General features: G+C 43.4%; 1 protein-coding gene across 6 annotated transcripts in view; it reads left to right on the top strand.

Annotated features, from left to right (window-relative positions):
* Positions 1-13,674, top strand: part of PSME3IP1 (proteasome activator subunit 3 interacting protein 1) — a 101,126-nt gene extending 87,452 nt beyond the window's left edge. For all 6 annotated transcript variants that reach the window (XM_006148415.3, XM_006148412.3, XM_006148413.3 and 3 more), the window contains 2 exons: positions 1,545-1,609; positions 13,253-13,674. In XM_006148415.3, the coding sequence (XP_006148477.1) occupies positions 1,545-1,609; positions 13,253-13,470 (283 nt within the window). In that variant the 3' untranslated portion in view covers positions 13,471-13,674. The remainder of the gene's footprint in view (positions 1-1,544; positions 1,610-13,252) is intronic.
* The last annotated feature ends 224 nt before the right edge of the window (positions 13,675-13,898 follow it).

The following is a 13,898-nucleotide window of genomic DNA, read 5'->3' as shown; positions in this document are numbered from 1 at the left end:
CACATGGCTGCCCTATCTTTTCACTTTTTAAAAGTTTTTTTACCAGTCAAAGCAATGTGTGCCTGCTACATAGGAGGCTGAGGCAGAATGATTTCTTGAGGCCAGCCCGGGCAACATAGCAAGACTTTAAAAAGTTTTGAAGGGACCAGCAGGTGGCATGGTGGTTAAGGTGCTGGACTCCCACATGGTTGACTGAGGTTCGAGTCCCGGACCCAATGACTTGAAACTCCTGCTGGGCGTGTATGAATGTGTGTCCAAAATCCCAAGAAGAGAGTGGAGGATGGGATTGCAGCATAGCCATCCCCTTTAGGGTGTGATTCCTCATTTTCTTCTGCCTCTCTCTGTTTCTTAAGCAAGTACATGCACCCTACAGCAAAAATCTCTCAAGAAATAGAAAAAAAGTTTAAAATTTTTTAATTTTCTTGTATTCTTGCTTGTTTTGGAAATAATTGAGATTTTAGAACCTTATTTGTTCTTTTACTTTCTACTCATTTGGCTTTATAAACTCTATTTCTATTTTACAGGCTAACCTTGAAACCTTTGCAAACATACTTAGCAAAACCTGAAGTAAATAGCTGTTTTATTTCTCTACAAAATTAGACAGATTTTAGAACCTTTAGTTGCAATCACCCTTTTCCTCCTTACATGCTGCTACTCTTCAGGATTTTAGAATAATCGTGCTTAATACCACAAATTAGATGTTATTTTCTCATGCAGGCAATGTTTGTTTAGTTATGGTTGTATTTGGTATTTCTTTGTTCACCATCTCTTTCATCTAGGATTAAGGCTCTCCTTCTGGTATCATTTCTTTCTTTGTTGAAATACATGTTTTGCTTTGCTTGCTAGAGGGCATGTGCACTTATCAGAGAGAGACAGACACAGAAAGCACGAAAGAATGCACCTCCCATAAGGAATGGTTACATCTCTTCGTCCTTCCAGAATTTTGGGGACACATGCACATGCACCTGGCATGTTTCTCAAGCCTCAGGGTCTAGGACTTGAAACATGGCTGCTACATGGGATCTGGCTGCCTTAACCGCCAGGCCATGGAACCAGCCTGAAATACATTATATATATATATATGTATAAGTGTGTGTGTGTGTGTGAGTGTCTGTATACATTTTTTTTTTTTAGTGAATCTTTTGCGTGACTCTCAGAATCTCTGCATGTCACCAAAGGTGTTTTCTTCAATCTCTGATCACTGAATTTTTGTCATTTGTGAACATGTCCAAAAACTCTTGAAATCTGTCTGTAGTTCTAACCAAGTCAAATGATAAGGACAATAAAGAATGTGGAGTTTAAGTGATGCTTGAAGATGTAATGCTTCACTCCTTAGTTTGTTAGGGGGTTAAGTTGTCTTTGTAACTAATGATACAATTTTCTTAATAACTAATGATAGAACTAACATGAAGACTTCATTTCAGAGCATCCTAGCAATTTGAGGGTACCTGAGCCCCATAAAAATAGTTATTGGAGCTCCTAAGTCCCTAAGCTTTGATCCCCAAGATTGGACATAGCTTCTATCACCTTGTTTTTTGTTACAGCTCAGAGAGTGGCAACAGTGTGAAAAGACTGAAACCAGACCCTGACCCAGATGACAAGAATCAAGGTGGGTGGCAGCCTTCCTTTCTTTCTTTGACCTGTAATACTCATGAGCCACAGAAAAGGGCTGGAATGGATTGGATTCCTGTAAATGAATACATTTCTCTCTCTTCAAGCAAGCCTGCCTAACCTTAATTTTCCCAACTGTTTTATACTAGGCAGGATTTGTAGTCAAGTGTATGTCAGCTGCCCTCCAAAAGCAATATGTTAGAAGCCAGCAGACCTGATAAATGACAGCTGTGCTCTCCCGAGAGTGCTTAAAAGTCTTGGTCATATCACCTCTGCTCACAAAGCGTTTTTCCTCTGTCTCCCCACAAATGTCAAGGTTCTTGATTTCACCTGGCTTGCAACCAGTGGGCGGTAGAATGCCAGGCTTCTGCTGATTGTTGGTTTGGACTGAGTTTAGAAGTTTACTACAGGCTCCAGGGGTACTTACTTAGGTGGTTACTTTAAGGTGTTGAAATCTGTCTCTGTATTAAGTGGCACAAAGTTGTAAATGAAGGTGAATGTTCCTGGGGACTGGATTAGGGATGAGAAAGTCAATCATCTGTTTTCAGTTCCACCCCCGACTCCCTGTGGAATTGAGATGCTGAACTCAACTGAATGGTCATCTACAAATAGGGCTTGCATTTCTTTCTTGCTCAAAAAAAGAACGGATGCGCTTTAATTTGTATCTACTGAGACCAGTAATGGAGGGCCGTTGCTGTTACCCTTTTGCTCTAGAACCTTCTTTTTAAAAGGATGTTCAGTCTTTTTCTGAATCATTTTTTTTATCTCTTCTTGCCTTTTTTGGAGAGTTTTTTTTTGCTATAGGGCATGTGTGCTCTCCAGAAAAACAGAGAGAGACAGAAAGTGAGAAATCACCCCCCCCGGGGGGGGCATGCCACAATCTCTTCTCCTCCATTCTTCTCTCAGGATCTTGGGCACGCACACAAGGATGCCTGGCATGAGTTTAAGCTGCCGGGTCCGGGACTTCAACCGCGGTCGACTACATAGGAGTCCAGCGACATAGCCATTACACTACCTGCTGGTCCCCTTTTTCTGAATCTTCTGTCATAGCCATTGCGCTAACTTCTGGTCTCCTTTTTCTGAATCTTCTAACTAACTCTTCCATCCAACTCTCCTTTCTAGAGGGAAACAATATTATATGCTTATTATATATTCATCCAGAGCTATCCCATGCATGTGCAATTACATATATTTTTTATAATGCATTAGTATGGATAATTTAAAACATATTCAAGAAACCCTATGGATGGCATAATGGTTACATTGCTGGACTCCCACGTAGTTGATTGTGGTTTGAGTCCTGGACTGGTGGCTTGAAATTCAAGCCAGGCATGTGTGCATGCATGCCCAAGATCCCGAGAAGAGAATGGAGGAGAAGGGACTGCCATCCCCCCTGGGGGGTGATTTTTTACTTTCTGTCTCTCTGTCTCTCTCTTTCTGGCGAGCACATGTGCCCTATAGAAAAAAATCTCTCTTAGAAAAGAAGAAATTCAAAAGTTGAGATAATAGCATAGTAAACACAATCACCTAGTTTCAACAATTTTTAACATATATCCAGTCTTATATTTATACCTCCCAACTATAATATTTTGAGATAAATCCCAGACATCATATATCATTCCACTCATAATTCTTCAATATGTGGACCAGCAGGTGCATAGTGGTTAAGGCACTAGACTCCCACATGGCCGACTACTGTTTGAGTCACAGACCCAGCATCTTGAAAATCATGCCGGGCACATGTGCATGTGTACCCAGAATCCCAATAGGAGAATAGAGGAGGGATCGTGGCATGGCCATCCCCCTAGAGAGTGATTTCTCACTTTCCCTCTCTCTGTGTCTCTCTGTGTCTCTCTCTCTCCAGCAAGTGAACAGTCCCTATGGCAAACAAAACAAAAACAAATTCTTCAATATCTATCTCTAAAATCAATTTCTTCATTTGTTCTAATAATTACAATGCTATAGTCATCTACAATAATCACAATAATTATCAAATATTATTAAATACCAAGTTAATATTTATTTTCCCCAATTGTGTCAAAAGGATTTTTTTCTTGTCTATTGTTTCTTTTTTAAAAAAAAAAAAATCAGGATCCTGGGTCAGCAGGTGGCATGGTGGTAAAGGGCGCTGGACTCCTACATGGCCGACCATGGTTCAAGTCCCAGACCTGGCAGCTTGCTTTCTCACTTTCCCTCTTTCTCTCACTGTCACTCTATTCCTTTCTGGTCAAATTAAAATAAATAAATAAAGTTAAATAAGATAATTATTAAAAAAAAAAAAAAATCAGGATCCTGGGTCAGCAGGTGGCATGGGGGTAAAGGGCGCTGGACTCCTACATGGCCGACCATGGTTCAAGTCCCAGACCTGGCAGCTTGCTTTCTCACTTTCCCTCTTTCTCTCACTGTCACTCTATTCCTTTCTGGTCAAATTAAAATAAATAAATAAAGTTAAATAAGATAATTATTAAAAAAAAAAAAATCAGGATCCTGGGTCAGCAGGTGGCATGGGGGTAAAGGGCGCTGGACTCCTACATGGCCGACCATGGTTCAAGTCCCAGACCTGGCAGCTTGCTTTCTCACTTTCCCTCTTTCTCTCACTGTCACTCTATTCCTTTCTGGTCAAATTAAAATAAATAAATAAAGTTAAATAAGATAATTATTAAAAAAAAAAAAATCAGGATCCTGGGTCAGCAGGTGGCATGGGGGTAAAGGGCGCTGGACTCCTACATGGCCGACCATGGTTCAAGTCCCAGACCTGGCAGCTTGCTTTCTCACTTTCCCTCTTTCTCTCACTGTCACTCTATTCCTTTCTGGTCAAATTAAAATAAATAAATAAAGTTAAATAAGATAATTATTAAAAAAAAAAAAATCAGGATCCTGGGTCAGCAGGTGGCATGGGGGTAAAGGGCGCTGGACTCCTACATGGCCGACCATGGTTCAAGTCCCAGACCTGGCAGCTTGCTTTCTCACTTTCCCTCTTTCTCTCACTGTCACTCTATTCCTTTCTGGTCAAATTAAAATAAATAAATAAAGTTAAATAAGATAATTATTAAAAAAAAAAAAAATCAGGATCCAAGCAAGAAGCAGACATTTGGCTAATATGGGCTTTAAAAAATTTTTACTCAGATATAAATCCATATACCATAAAATTTACCCTTTATAAGCATACAATTCAGTGGTTTTTAGTATGTCTACAAGATTATGCAACCATTACCACTATCTAATTCCAAAATATTTTTAACATTTAAAAGAAACTCCATGCCATTAGGCAGTTACCCCTCATTCTGTCTTCTTCAGCCAGTGGCAACCACTAATCTACTTTCAGTGTTTTCAGAGTTCATCCATATTATAATACGGTTGCGTTAGAAATTTTTTTGTTTGTTTGTTTAGAGAGATTTTTGCTGTGAGGCATGTAGGCTTGCTGAAGAGGCAGAGAGAGACAGAAAGTAAGAAATTGCCCCCAGGGGGATGACCATGCTGCAATTTCTTCTCCTCCATTCTCCTCTCAGGATCTTGGGCATGCATGCACATGGGCCTAGCCAGAGTTTCAAGCCTCTGGGTCTGACACTAGAACCTTGGTTGACTACGTGGGAGTTCAGTGTCGTAGCCATTACGCCATCTACTGGTCCCAATGGATGTGTTAGTATTTTTAACTAAGAGCTTGTAATAACTGTTTAACTTTTTGAGGAACTGCTAAACTATTTTGTGAAGTAGCTGCATCATTTTTATATTCTAGTGCTTGAGGATTCCAATTTCTTTACATCCTTGCCAACCCTTGTTGTCTTTTTTTATCATATTCATCCTTGTTGATGTGAAATGGTATATCCTTGTTTTGATTTACATTTTTCTAGTGACTAATAATATTGAGCTTCATATATTTATTAGGTATTTGTGTACCTTTGGAGAAGTATCTATTCAAATCCTTAGCTTATCCTTATTTTTAGATTAGGTTGTCTTTATTATTGAATTATTATAGTTCTCTATGCATCTGGATATCAGATGCTGGTTCCTGGGCCTACAATCTTAATAGGCTAGCATGTCCTTTTTTGTTTGTTTGTTTAAGAATTGTATATTTAGGGACCAGCAGTTAGCGTAATAGCTATGTCGCTGGACTCCCACGTAGTAGACCACGGTTTGCGTCCCGGACCCGGTGGCTTAAAACTCACGCCGGGCGCGTGTGCGTGCGTGCCCAAGATCCTGAGAGGAGAATGGAGGAGAAGGGATTGCAGCGTGGCCATCCCCCCTGGGGGATGATTTCTCGCTTTCTGTCTCTCTGTCTCTCTCTGTCTCTGGCAAGCGCATGCGCCCTATAGCAAAAACCTCTAAAAAAAAAAAAAGAATTGCATATTTAATTTTTTTATTATTATTGGTTTTTTTTGTTTGTTTGTTTTTTAATTTGCCATAGGGCATGTGCACTTGCCAGAGGGAGAAAGTGAGAAAACAAGCTGCCAGGTCTGGGAGTCAAACTGCAGTCAGTCATGTGGGCATTACCATACCACCTGCTAGCCCTAGGCTAGCATTTCTTTTAAGTAGAATTTAACCTATAGATTCTTCTTCCCTTTCTTTCTTTCTTTCTTTCTTTCTTTCTTTCTTTCTTTTTCTTAATTTTGTCAGAGGGCATGTACATTCACTGAAGAGAGAAAGGACGAAGAAAGAGAGAAAGCACCCCCACCCCCACCCCATGGGGCATGGTCACATCACACTGCACCTCTTCTCCATTTGACCCACATTTTTGGATTTTGGGTATGCATGCATATGCTCCTGGCATGTTTTTCAACGTGCTGGGTTCAGGACCCAAACTGCGCAGTTGGCCACGTGGATCCAGCTGCCATAACTGCCATGCCTTGGAGTGGCCTGGTTCTTCATCCTTTTTAAATTTGCTTTTTGTTTTCTTTGCATTTTATTTGTGAAGAAACTGGGTCTTCCTATCATTATTGATATTATTTTAACATAACCTACTCTTATTTTCAGTGTTTAATTCACTCGTTGTACCTTGGGAATCAGTGCATAACTGGACGTAAAGAGCTTCCTTATTCTGTGTGCTTGTATTTGTAATAATAAGTGTATTTGAATTTGTAATAATTCCTTCTGTGGGAGAGAGAGAAAGAGAGATGGGCATCCCCAATAGGGTCCTCGTGTCGTGATCCAGCCTCAGCCTGCTAGGATCACAAGCACATGCATGCATACCTGGCATGTGCAGGGAGACCTTGTCTGCAAATCTGGGTCTTTACCATAAGGCTTCAGCATCACAGTTTAGTGGTGCCATGTGCCATCATGCCTTTCCCCCTCATTCTTTCATAAGGTTGTATAGTCTTGGGACTAGCAGTTAGCGTAATGGCTATGTTGCTGGACTCCCATGTAGTCGACCGCGGTTCTGGACCCGGTGGCTTAAACTCACACTGGGCGCGTGTGCATGCATGCCCAAGAGGAGAATGGAGGAGAAGGGATTGCGGCGTGACCATCCCCCCTGGGGGGTGATTTCTCGGTTCCTGTCTCTATGTCTCTCTGTCTTTCTGGCGAGCGCACGCGTCCTATAGCAAAAACCTCTCCAAGAAAAAAAAGATTGTATAGGCTTCTACTATATGAGTGTATCCTAGCATATTTATTCCATTTTTTAAATGATGAACACTTAAATTGTTTCTATTTCCCTGGTATTTCAATAATAACCCTCTACATGCATAGTATTTCACATGCAGAAATATATCAGATTAAATAGTTAGAGTTGTTGGATCAGAGAGGATACACATTTGTAATTTAGATAAACATTGCCAAATCACTCTTCAGAGACATTATCACACTTTACACTCCACTCAGCAGTGTAGAAATTAAGTTCACTGACTTTTTTTGTTGTTGTTACTGTTTTTAGTTTTGCTATAGGGTTCGTGCACTTGATGGAGAGAGACAGAGAGAGGGAAAGTGAGAAATCACCTTCTCAGGGAAGATGGCCACACTGCAATCCCTTCTCCGTTCTCCTCTCGAGATTTCAGACATGTACGCACACATGCCTGGTGTGATTTTCAAGCCTCTGAATCTGGGACTCAAACCACTTGGTTGGCCATATGGGATCCAGCTGCCTTAAACACCATGTCACTGACTGGCCTGACAGCTTTTTAATATATAGGAAACTCACTAAATTTGGCTATTTAAATAGGATAAATGTATACCATATATGTGTGTGAATACACACTCACACGTGCACAAACCTTTATAGGAATATTAAATATATTTCAGCTAGGAAACTCGTTGCTCTGTATATGGTGCTTATTCTGTGGAAGAAACTACTTGAGCGAATCAATGGAAATGAAAATTTATGTGACTTCTTTGAACTCTCAGGAAGACGCATATGTTTCAGAGCCTTCTTTTTTAACATTCTAAGTGCCTTCTCTCTCTGCATTCTTGCAGCAGAAGCTGCAAGAAATATCTTCCTTTGCTAGGAGTTAAGGCCCCACAAGGATGCCCCCCGAAGTTTGCTTCAGAGTCTTGTCCTTGGCAGTGGAAGGATTTGCCCTTCATACTGCAGAAGCTAACGCTGTGGCCCTGGTGGTGATTCAGCCTTCTCCCACTGAAGACTGAGCAGAGCCAGTGAATGCAATGGTTGGCCCCATCTACTCCCAAGTCACGCATCTGTCTGAATCCCAAGAACATTGTCTATCAGTAATTTTCCATGTTCATTTGGTATGACAATGTGATCCTGCAAATGCAGAAGTTGGCAGGAAACTTCACCAAATGGGTGAGATCAGAGGGCACCATTTTGTTCTCTTTGGATAGTTAACTGCTTTTGGAACAAAATTTGTCAGAGTTGCAATCTCTTTTCTTTCTTGAAACCTAGATAATTGGGAGATTTGTTCTTTTCGTGTAAACTCTTCCGAAGATACACTGGTCCTGATTCCTCAGTTGCATTTCTGTAGCTGGCTTCTATCCTCCCTGGAGAGATTTTTGCTATAGGGTACGTGTGCTCGCTGGAGAGACAGAGACAGAGAAAAAGTGAGAAATCACCCCCTGGGATCAGGGTGGCCACTCTGCAGTCCTTCCTCCTCCATTCTGATCTTGGGATTTTGAGCACACACGCACATGTGCACAGCATTTCAAGCCACCAGGTCCGGGACTTGAACCATGGTCGGCCACATGGTTAATGGCACATTAACAGCTATGCCACCTGCTGGCCCCTTAAATTAATTTTCTAAGTAACTGATCCATATGCCCTTATAAGGTTTTTTTTTTTTTTTTTAAGATCACATTTTTGTGGCAGTACTGAAAGCCTCATTCTGCATGTGATGCATAGTAATACAATGAATGTTCAAGTAATGATTGACATAGTTTAATGTTCTGCTCCAAATTTTAAAAAAGCATCAAATTTTCATACACACCCCACCTCTCAAATTAGCCATTTGTCTTGCAACTTTTTGTAAGATGTCTTTAACACACTTTTCTGCATTTTCACACATTGTGGGTACTGGGCCACCCTGCGCCAGACTGCGTGCTGCGTGTCCTGAGGAGGGATGGTGAAGAGAGAGATGGTGAAGAGCCCCTCTTGCCTGGAGGGGCTAACAGTTAGTGGGGAACACACACAGGCAACCCCTCCCATCCGTAGGACTGTCCAGTCTCCAGCTCTCTTAGCTGGGGTTATAGAGATCATGTGGGACTTCCCTCCCTACTGCGAGTGTCCCAGGAAGCCCTCTGAATTTTCACATTTGCCTTGTTTATTTTTAACTCTATGAATTGGTAATATATGCACTTGAAAAATTTGAAAGGCAGAAAAAGAGTATGGAGTGAAGAGGAAATCACTCCGTAGCCCAGCCACCAGATTCCTTCCCCCGAGAGCGACCACTGCTATCAGTCTTTTACGTACTTTTTCAGACATTGTCATGCATATACATGGGCATGTTTCCCCCACAAATTGAAACGTGCTTCCTGCCCCTTGCCTTTCATTTAGCAGAGTGTCTTGGAAGTCACTTAATACCGGTACATAGAGTTGCTTTATGCTAAGGCCGAACTGTAGTCCATTACTTTGAGTGGCCACCTGTGAGTGGACATTCTGGCCGTCTCCAGCCTTCTCTGACTATAAACAATGCTGCAGCAAATGCTCTCTCTCTTTTTGTTTTTACAGAGATTTTTGCTATAGGGTGCATACGCTCACTAGAGAGAGAGAGAGCCAGAAAGTGAGAAATCACTCCCAAGGGAGATGGTCATGCCACAGTCTCCTCTCCCATTTTCCTCTCGGGATTTTGGTCACACATGTACACGCATCCGGTGGGAATTTTAAGCCACTGAGTCGAGACTATAACTACTGTCGACTACTATAGAGTCCAGTGTTGTAACCATTATGTCATCTGCTGGTCCCACAAATGTTCTCTTTTGAACATCATTTAAGTTTGAAGGACATTGCTGAATGTCCCTGTGTCCTTTCAATGACTTATGAAATTGACTGTTCCCCACACATTCCCTCTTAGAATATTGTTTATTGTCCTGTGTTCAAAATTCATCTGGCTTTCTGTGTACTGTTCACGTTGTCTGTCCGCTTTCCTGGTCAGCTGGTTGTTTTTTTGTGTGTGTTTTTGGGTTTTTTTGGAGAGGTTTTCGCTATAGGGCGCGTGCGCTCGCCAGACAGACACAGAGAGAGAGACATAGAGACAGAAAGCGAGAAATCACTCCCCAGGGGGGATGGTCACACCGCAATCCCTTCTCCTCCATTCTCCTCTCAGGATCTTGGGCACACATGCACACGCGCCCGGCATGAGTTTTAAGCCACCGGGTCCGGGACGCGAACCGCGGTCGACTACGTGGGAGTCCAGCGACATAGCCATTACGCTAACTGCTGGTTCCTAGCTGGTTGTTTTTTAACCTATCTGGAAAAACCCTGTATGTTAAAGAAATTAGCACAGATCTGCCTCTGCTATCTGTGGCCTTGTTCTTGCCATCTCTGCAATCACCGTTAGCTCTCATCTGACTTTTCTACTTCTGCATGTTCAACATTGCTTATTTTTAGAGCTGCTTTTCCCTTGTTAGCATTTCCTGCAGAGACGAGCAAGCACTGAGCTCCTGAGGGCTGTACTGTTTGGTATCTCTGGTCTCTCTGTGTACTCTTGGCTTCATGTACTTGGAGTGCCCATGTGTATGCGTTGTCGTGTGTCGTTTCCATACTACTTCAAAAGATTTGTGGAAAATGGAATGAAATATGAGTTCATCTCTGTGCAAAAAAGTTTTGAAATCCGATTGATTTGGTGGGATGGTAGTTAAGGCAGCTGGATCCCGCATTGCCAGCTGTGTGGTTCAAGTCCCAGACACCAACTGCATGTGTGTGCATACCCAAAATCCTGAAAAGAGGGGGACGTGGAGAAGGGATTGCAGCATGATTATGCCCTGTTTGGGGGGGGGGGATGATTTCTCTCTCTCTCTCTTTTAAGGAATTATTTTTATTTCACTTTATTCATTTATTAATTTATTTTTAAAATTTGACCAGAGAGGGTCTGAGTGAGCAAGAGAGAGAGAGTGAATTAGAAAAGTAAGAAAACAAGCTGCCAGATCCAGGACTGGAACCACTGTTGGCCACATGGGGATCCAGCATCCTTAACCACCACGCCACCTGCTGGCCCCAGGGGGATGATTCTCTCTCTCTCTCTTCCCCTACTGAGTGCACATACACTCTAGCAAAATTAAAAATATATGTATATCAAATCCATGCATCACCTTTTTTTTTTTTTTTGGAGAGGTTTTTGCTATAGGGCGCATGTGCTCGCCAGACAGACAGAGAGAGACAGAGAGACAGAAAGCGAGAAATCACCCCCCAGGGGGGATGGCCACGCCGCAATCCCTTCTCCTCCATTCTCCTCTCGGGATCTTGGGCACGCAGGCACACGCGCCCGGCGTGAGTTTAAGCCACTGGGTCCGGGACTCAAACCACGGTCGACTACGTGGGAGTCCAGTGACATAGCCATTATGCTAACTTCTAGTCCCATCGCCTTTCCATAATATACATTTTCCACAAACTTTTCAAAGACCGCCCCAGTGTGCTTGTCAGCCTGAGACCATGAAGTCTCAGCTTCAACCCTTACTCCCTCATAAACTCAGTACATTATCTTTCTTTTTTTTCCCCAGTTTGTTTATACCTTTTCATGAACAAGAGAGACAGAGAAAGGCAGAGATAGAGACACGTCCCCATGAGGGTCTTGATGCTGCAGACCACCTCATCCACCTCCACCTTCAGTCAGCCAAGGATTGTGGGCATACGTGTGCCCAGCATACTCAGGGAGGGCTTCAGGTGCAACCCTGAAACTTTCCCATCTGGGTCAGCCATGCAGAGCATCCTGCTTTACCATTGATTCAGATTCAGATTTAAAGTTTCCCGCTCTAAGTAGCCCATAACCTTGCAAGTCATTAGACTTTCCTCATCAGCAAAGTGTGGATAATACCTACACATCAGGTTGTCCTCATGATTAAATGAGGCTGGAAACATTTAGAGGGGAAAACGGGTAGAGGGGAGTTCTCCATTTTTCCTTTACCCCTCAAGTCCCACATGTTTGAGATGGAGACTTTCTGTCTCTGGGTGGCAGAGTCACTGAAAGTTTATTGAGAAGAAAAGTGCCCTGGCTTCTTGGTGACATTCTGCATGGGTTTTTTTTTGTTGTTTGTTTGTTTTTTCTAGAGGTTTTGCTATAGGACACGTGCATTCACCAGAAAGACAGAGAGAGACAGAGAGACAGAAAGTGAGAAATCACCCCCCAGGGGGGATGGCCACGCCACAATTCCTTCTCCTCCATTCTCCTCTCAGGATCTTGGGCATGCACGCACACGCGCCCAGTGTGAGTTTAAGCCACCAGGTCCAGGGCTCGAACCGCGGTCGGCTACATGGGAGCCCAGCGACATAGCCATTTATGCTAACTGCTCGTCCCTCTGAATGGTTTTAAAGTATGTCCTGACTGACTTCAGTTTTCTCCACTGTCAAAGAGGAACACAACTGGAAAGCAAAGGCTGTTCGTTAGATACATTTCTAAATTGCTCATCTCCTCCGTTAGGGAAAAGTGGCCCTTAGTAAAGAGCATGATTCTGCAGCTGATGCTTGGCCTTGAACGTGTATCCATGCTGGGTGGCATATGGGTCAGTACATAGGTACTGGTACGATACACTGAGAATTGCGTAGCAATGTAAATAACTGCTCCCAGTGGCTCTCTTCATCCGGCTCATCCCTACTGTCTAGAGCATATGGAAGCCATTTATTTCCCCTTGGCTGTTTCCTGCCCTGAAAGTGAATAAGGAGTGATACCAGTCGTGAGCCCCAATGCTGCACACCAGGACCGTGTGAGGACAGGGAAATGAATCTGGGATAAGTTGTACTCCATAGTAGTCTGTTCGACTCAGAGCCAATGGGGAACAAGAGAGTATAGTCAGGTTCTGATGTTAAAGAGACCTTGGCTCAAGTTCCACCTTTGTCCTTTTACCTTGAGAAGTCTTGTCCCCCTCCTAGAGCCTCGCTTCCTCCTTCAGTTTCCCCGTCTATAGACTGAGGACGACAATATTGACTGCTCAGGATTGTTTGAGACATCTGTGGGTACAGCCCTTGGCATGGTACCTGGCACCTGTTAGGTATGTCCCGAACTTTGGAAAAGGCTGATGAAGTAACAGGCCTTCCTCTCATTTTTTGCAGAGGCACCATCCCGCGTGTCTCTTGGAAGCACTTCCCTGAGTGGCCCCTCTATCCACTGCCCCTCTGCTGCAGTGTGCATCGGGATCCTCCCTGGCCTGGGTGCCTACTCTGGGAGCAGCGACTCGGAGTCCAGCTCAGACAGCGAAGGTACCATCAACGCCACCGGGAAGATCGTCTCCTCCATCTTCCGAACCAACACCTTCCTCGAGGCCCCCTAGCTCCTCCGTCCTCACCACAGGGAGCTCCTCCCCAGTAGTAGACTGGACTGTTTATGCCGCCCACAGGCATTTCTTCCCTCACAAACTCCTTTGCCTGCTTCCTGTGCACACTGACATTTTTAACCCAACCTAAAAATGTGCCACACTCCACCGTGGCCCGAATTATGTTTGGTTCTCTTTCTACTGCCTTGCAGATGGCCAAACCTCTCCCCCAGACTCTTTGCTCACAGATGTGCTGGGGTAGAGGCAGGCCCAGCAGAAACCCCACTCAGAACGCTCTGGGAGGATAGGCATCAGCTGGCCTGCCAGGGTTTTCGTTTGATTACCTTCTTGGTTTTTCTTTTTTTCATCTCCCAACAGCACAGAGAAGCAAGGGCAATTGTTGGACAGGTATTATTTAAATATTCTGTGTAGAGGAACCCGTTACT

The sequence above is a fragment of the Tupaia chinensis genome, unplaced genomic scaffold (assembly GCF_000334495.1).
Source record: "Tupaia chinensis unplaced genomic scaffold, TupChi_1.0 Scaffold000235_1, whole genome shotgun sequence".
In the NCBI taxonomy this organism is placed as follows: Eukaryota; Metazoa; Chordata; class Mammalia; order Scandentia; family Tupaiidae; genus Tupaia; species Tupaia belangeri.
The sequence above is the reverse complement of the archived record's forward strand: the minus strand, read 5'-3'. Positions and strand labels throughout refer to the sequence as shown.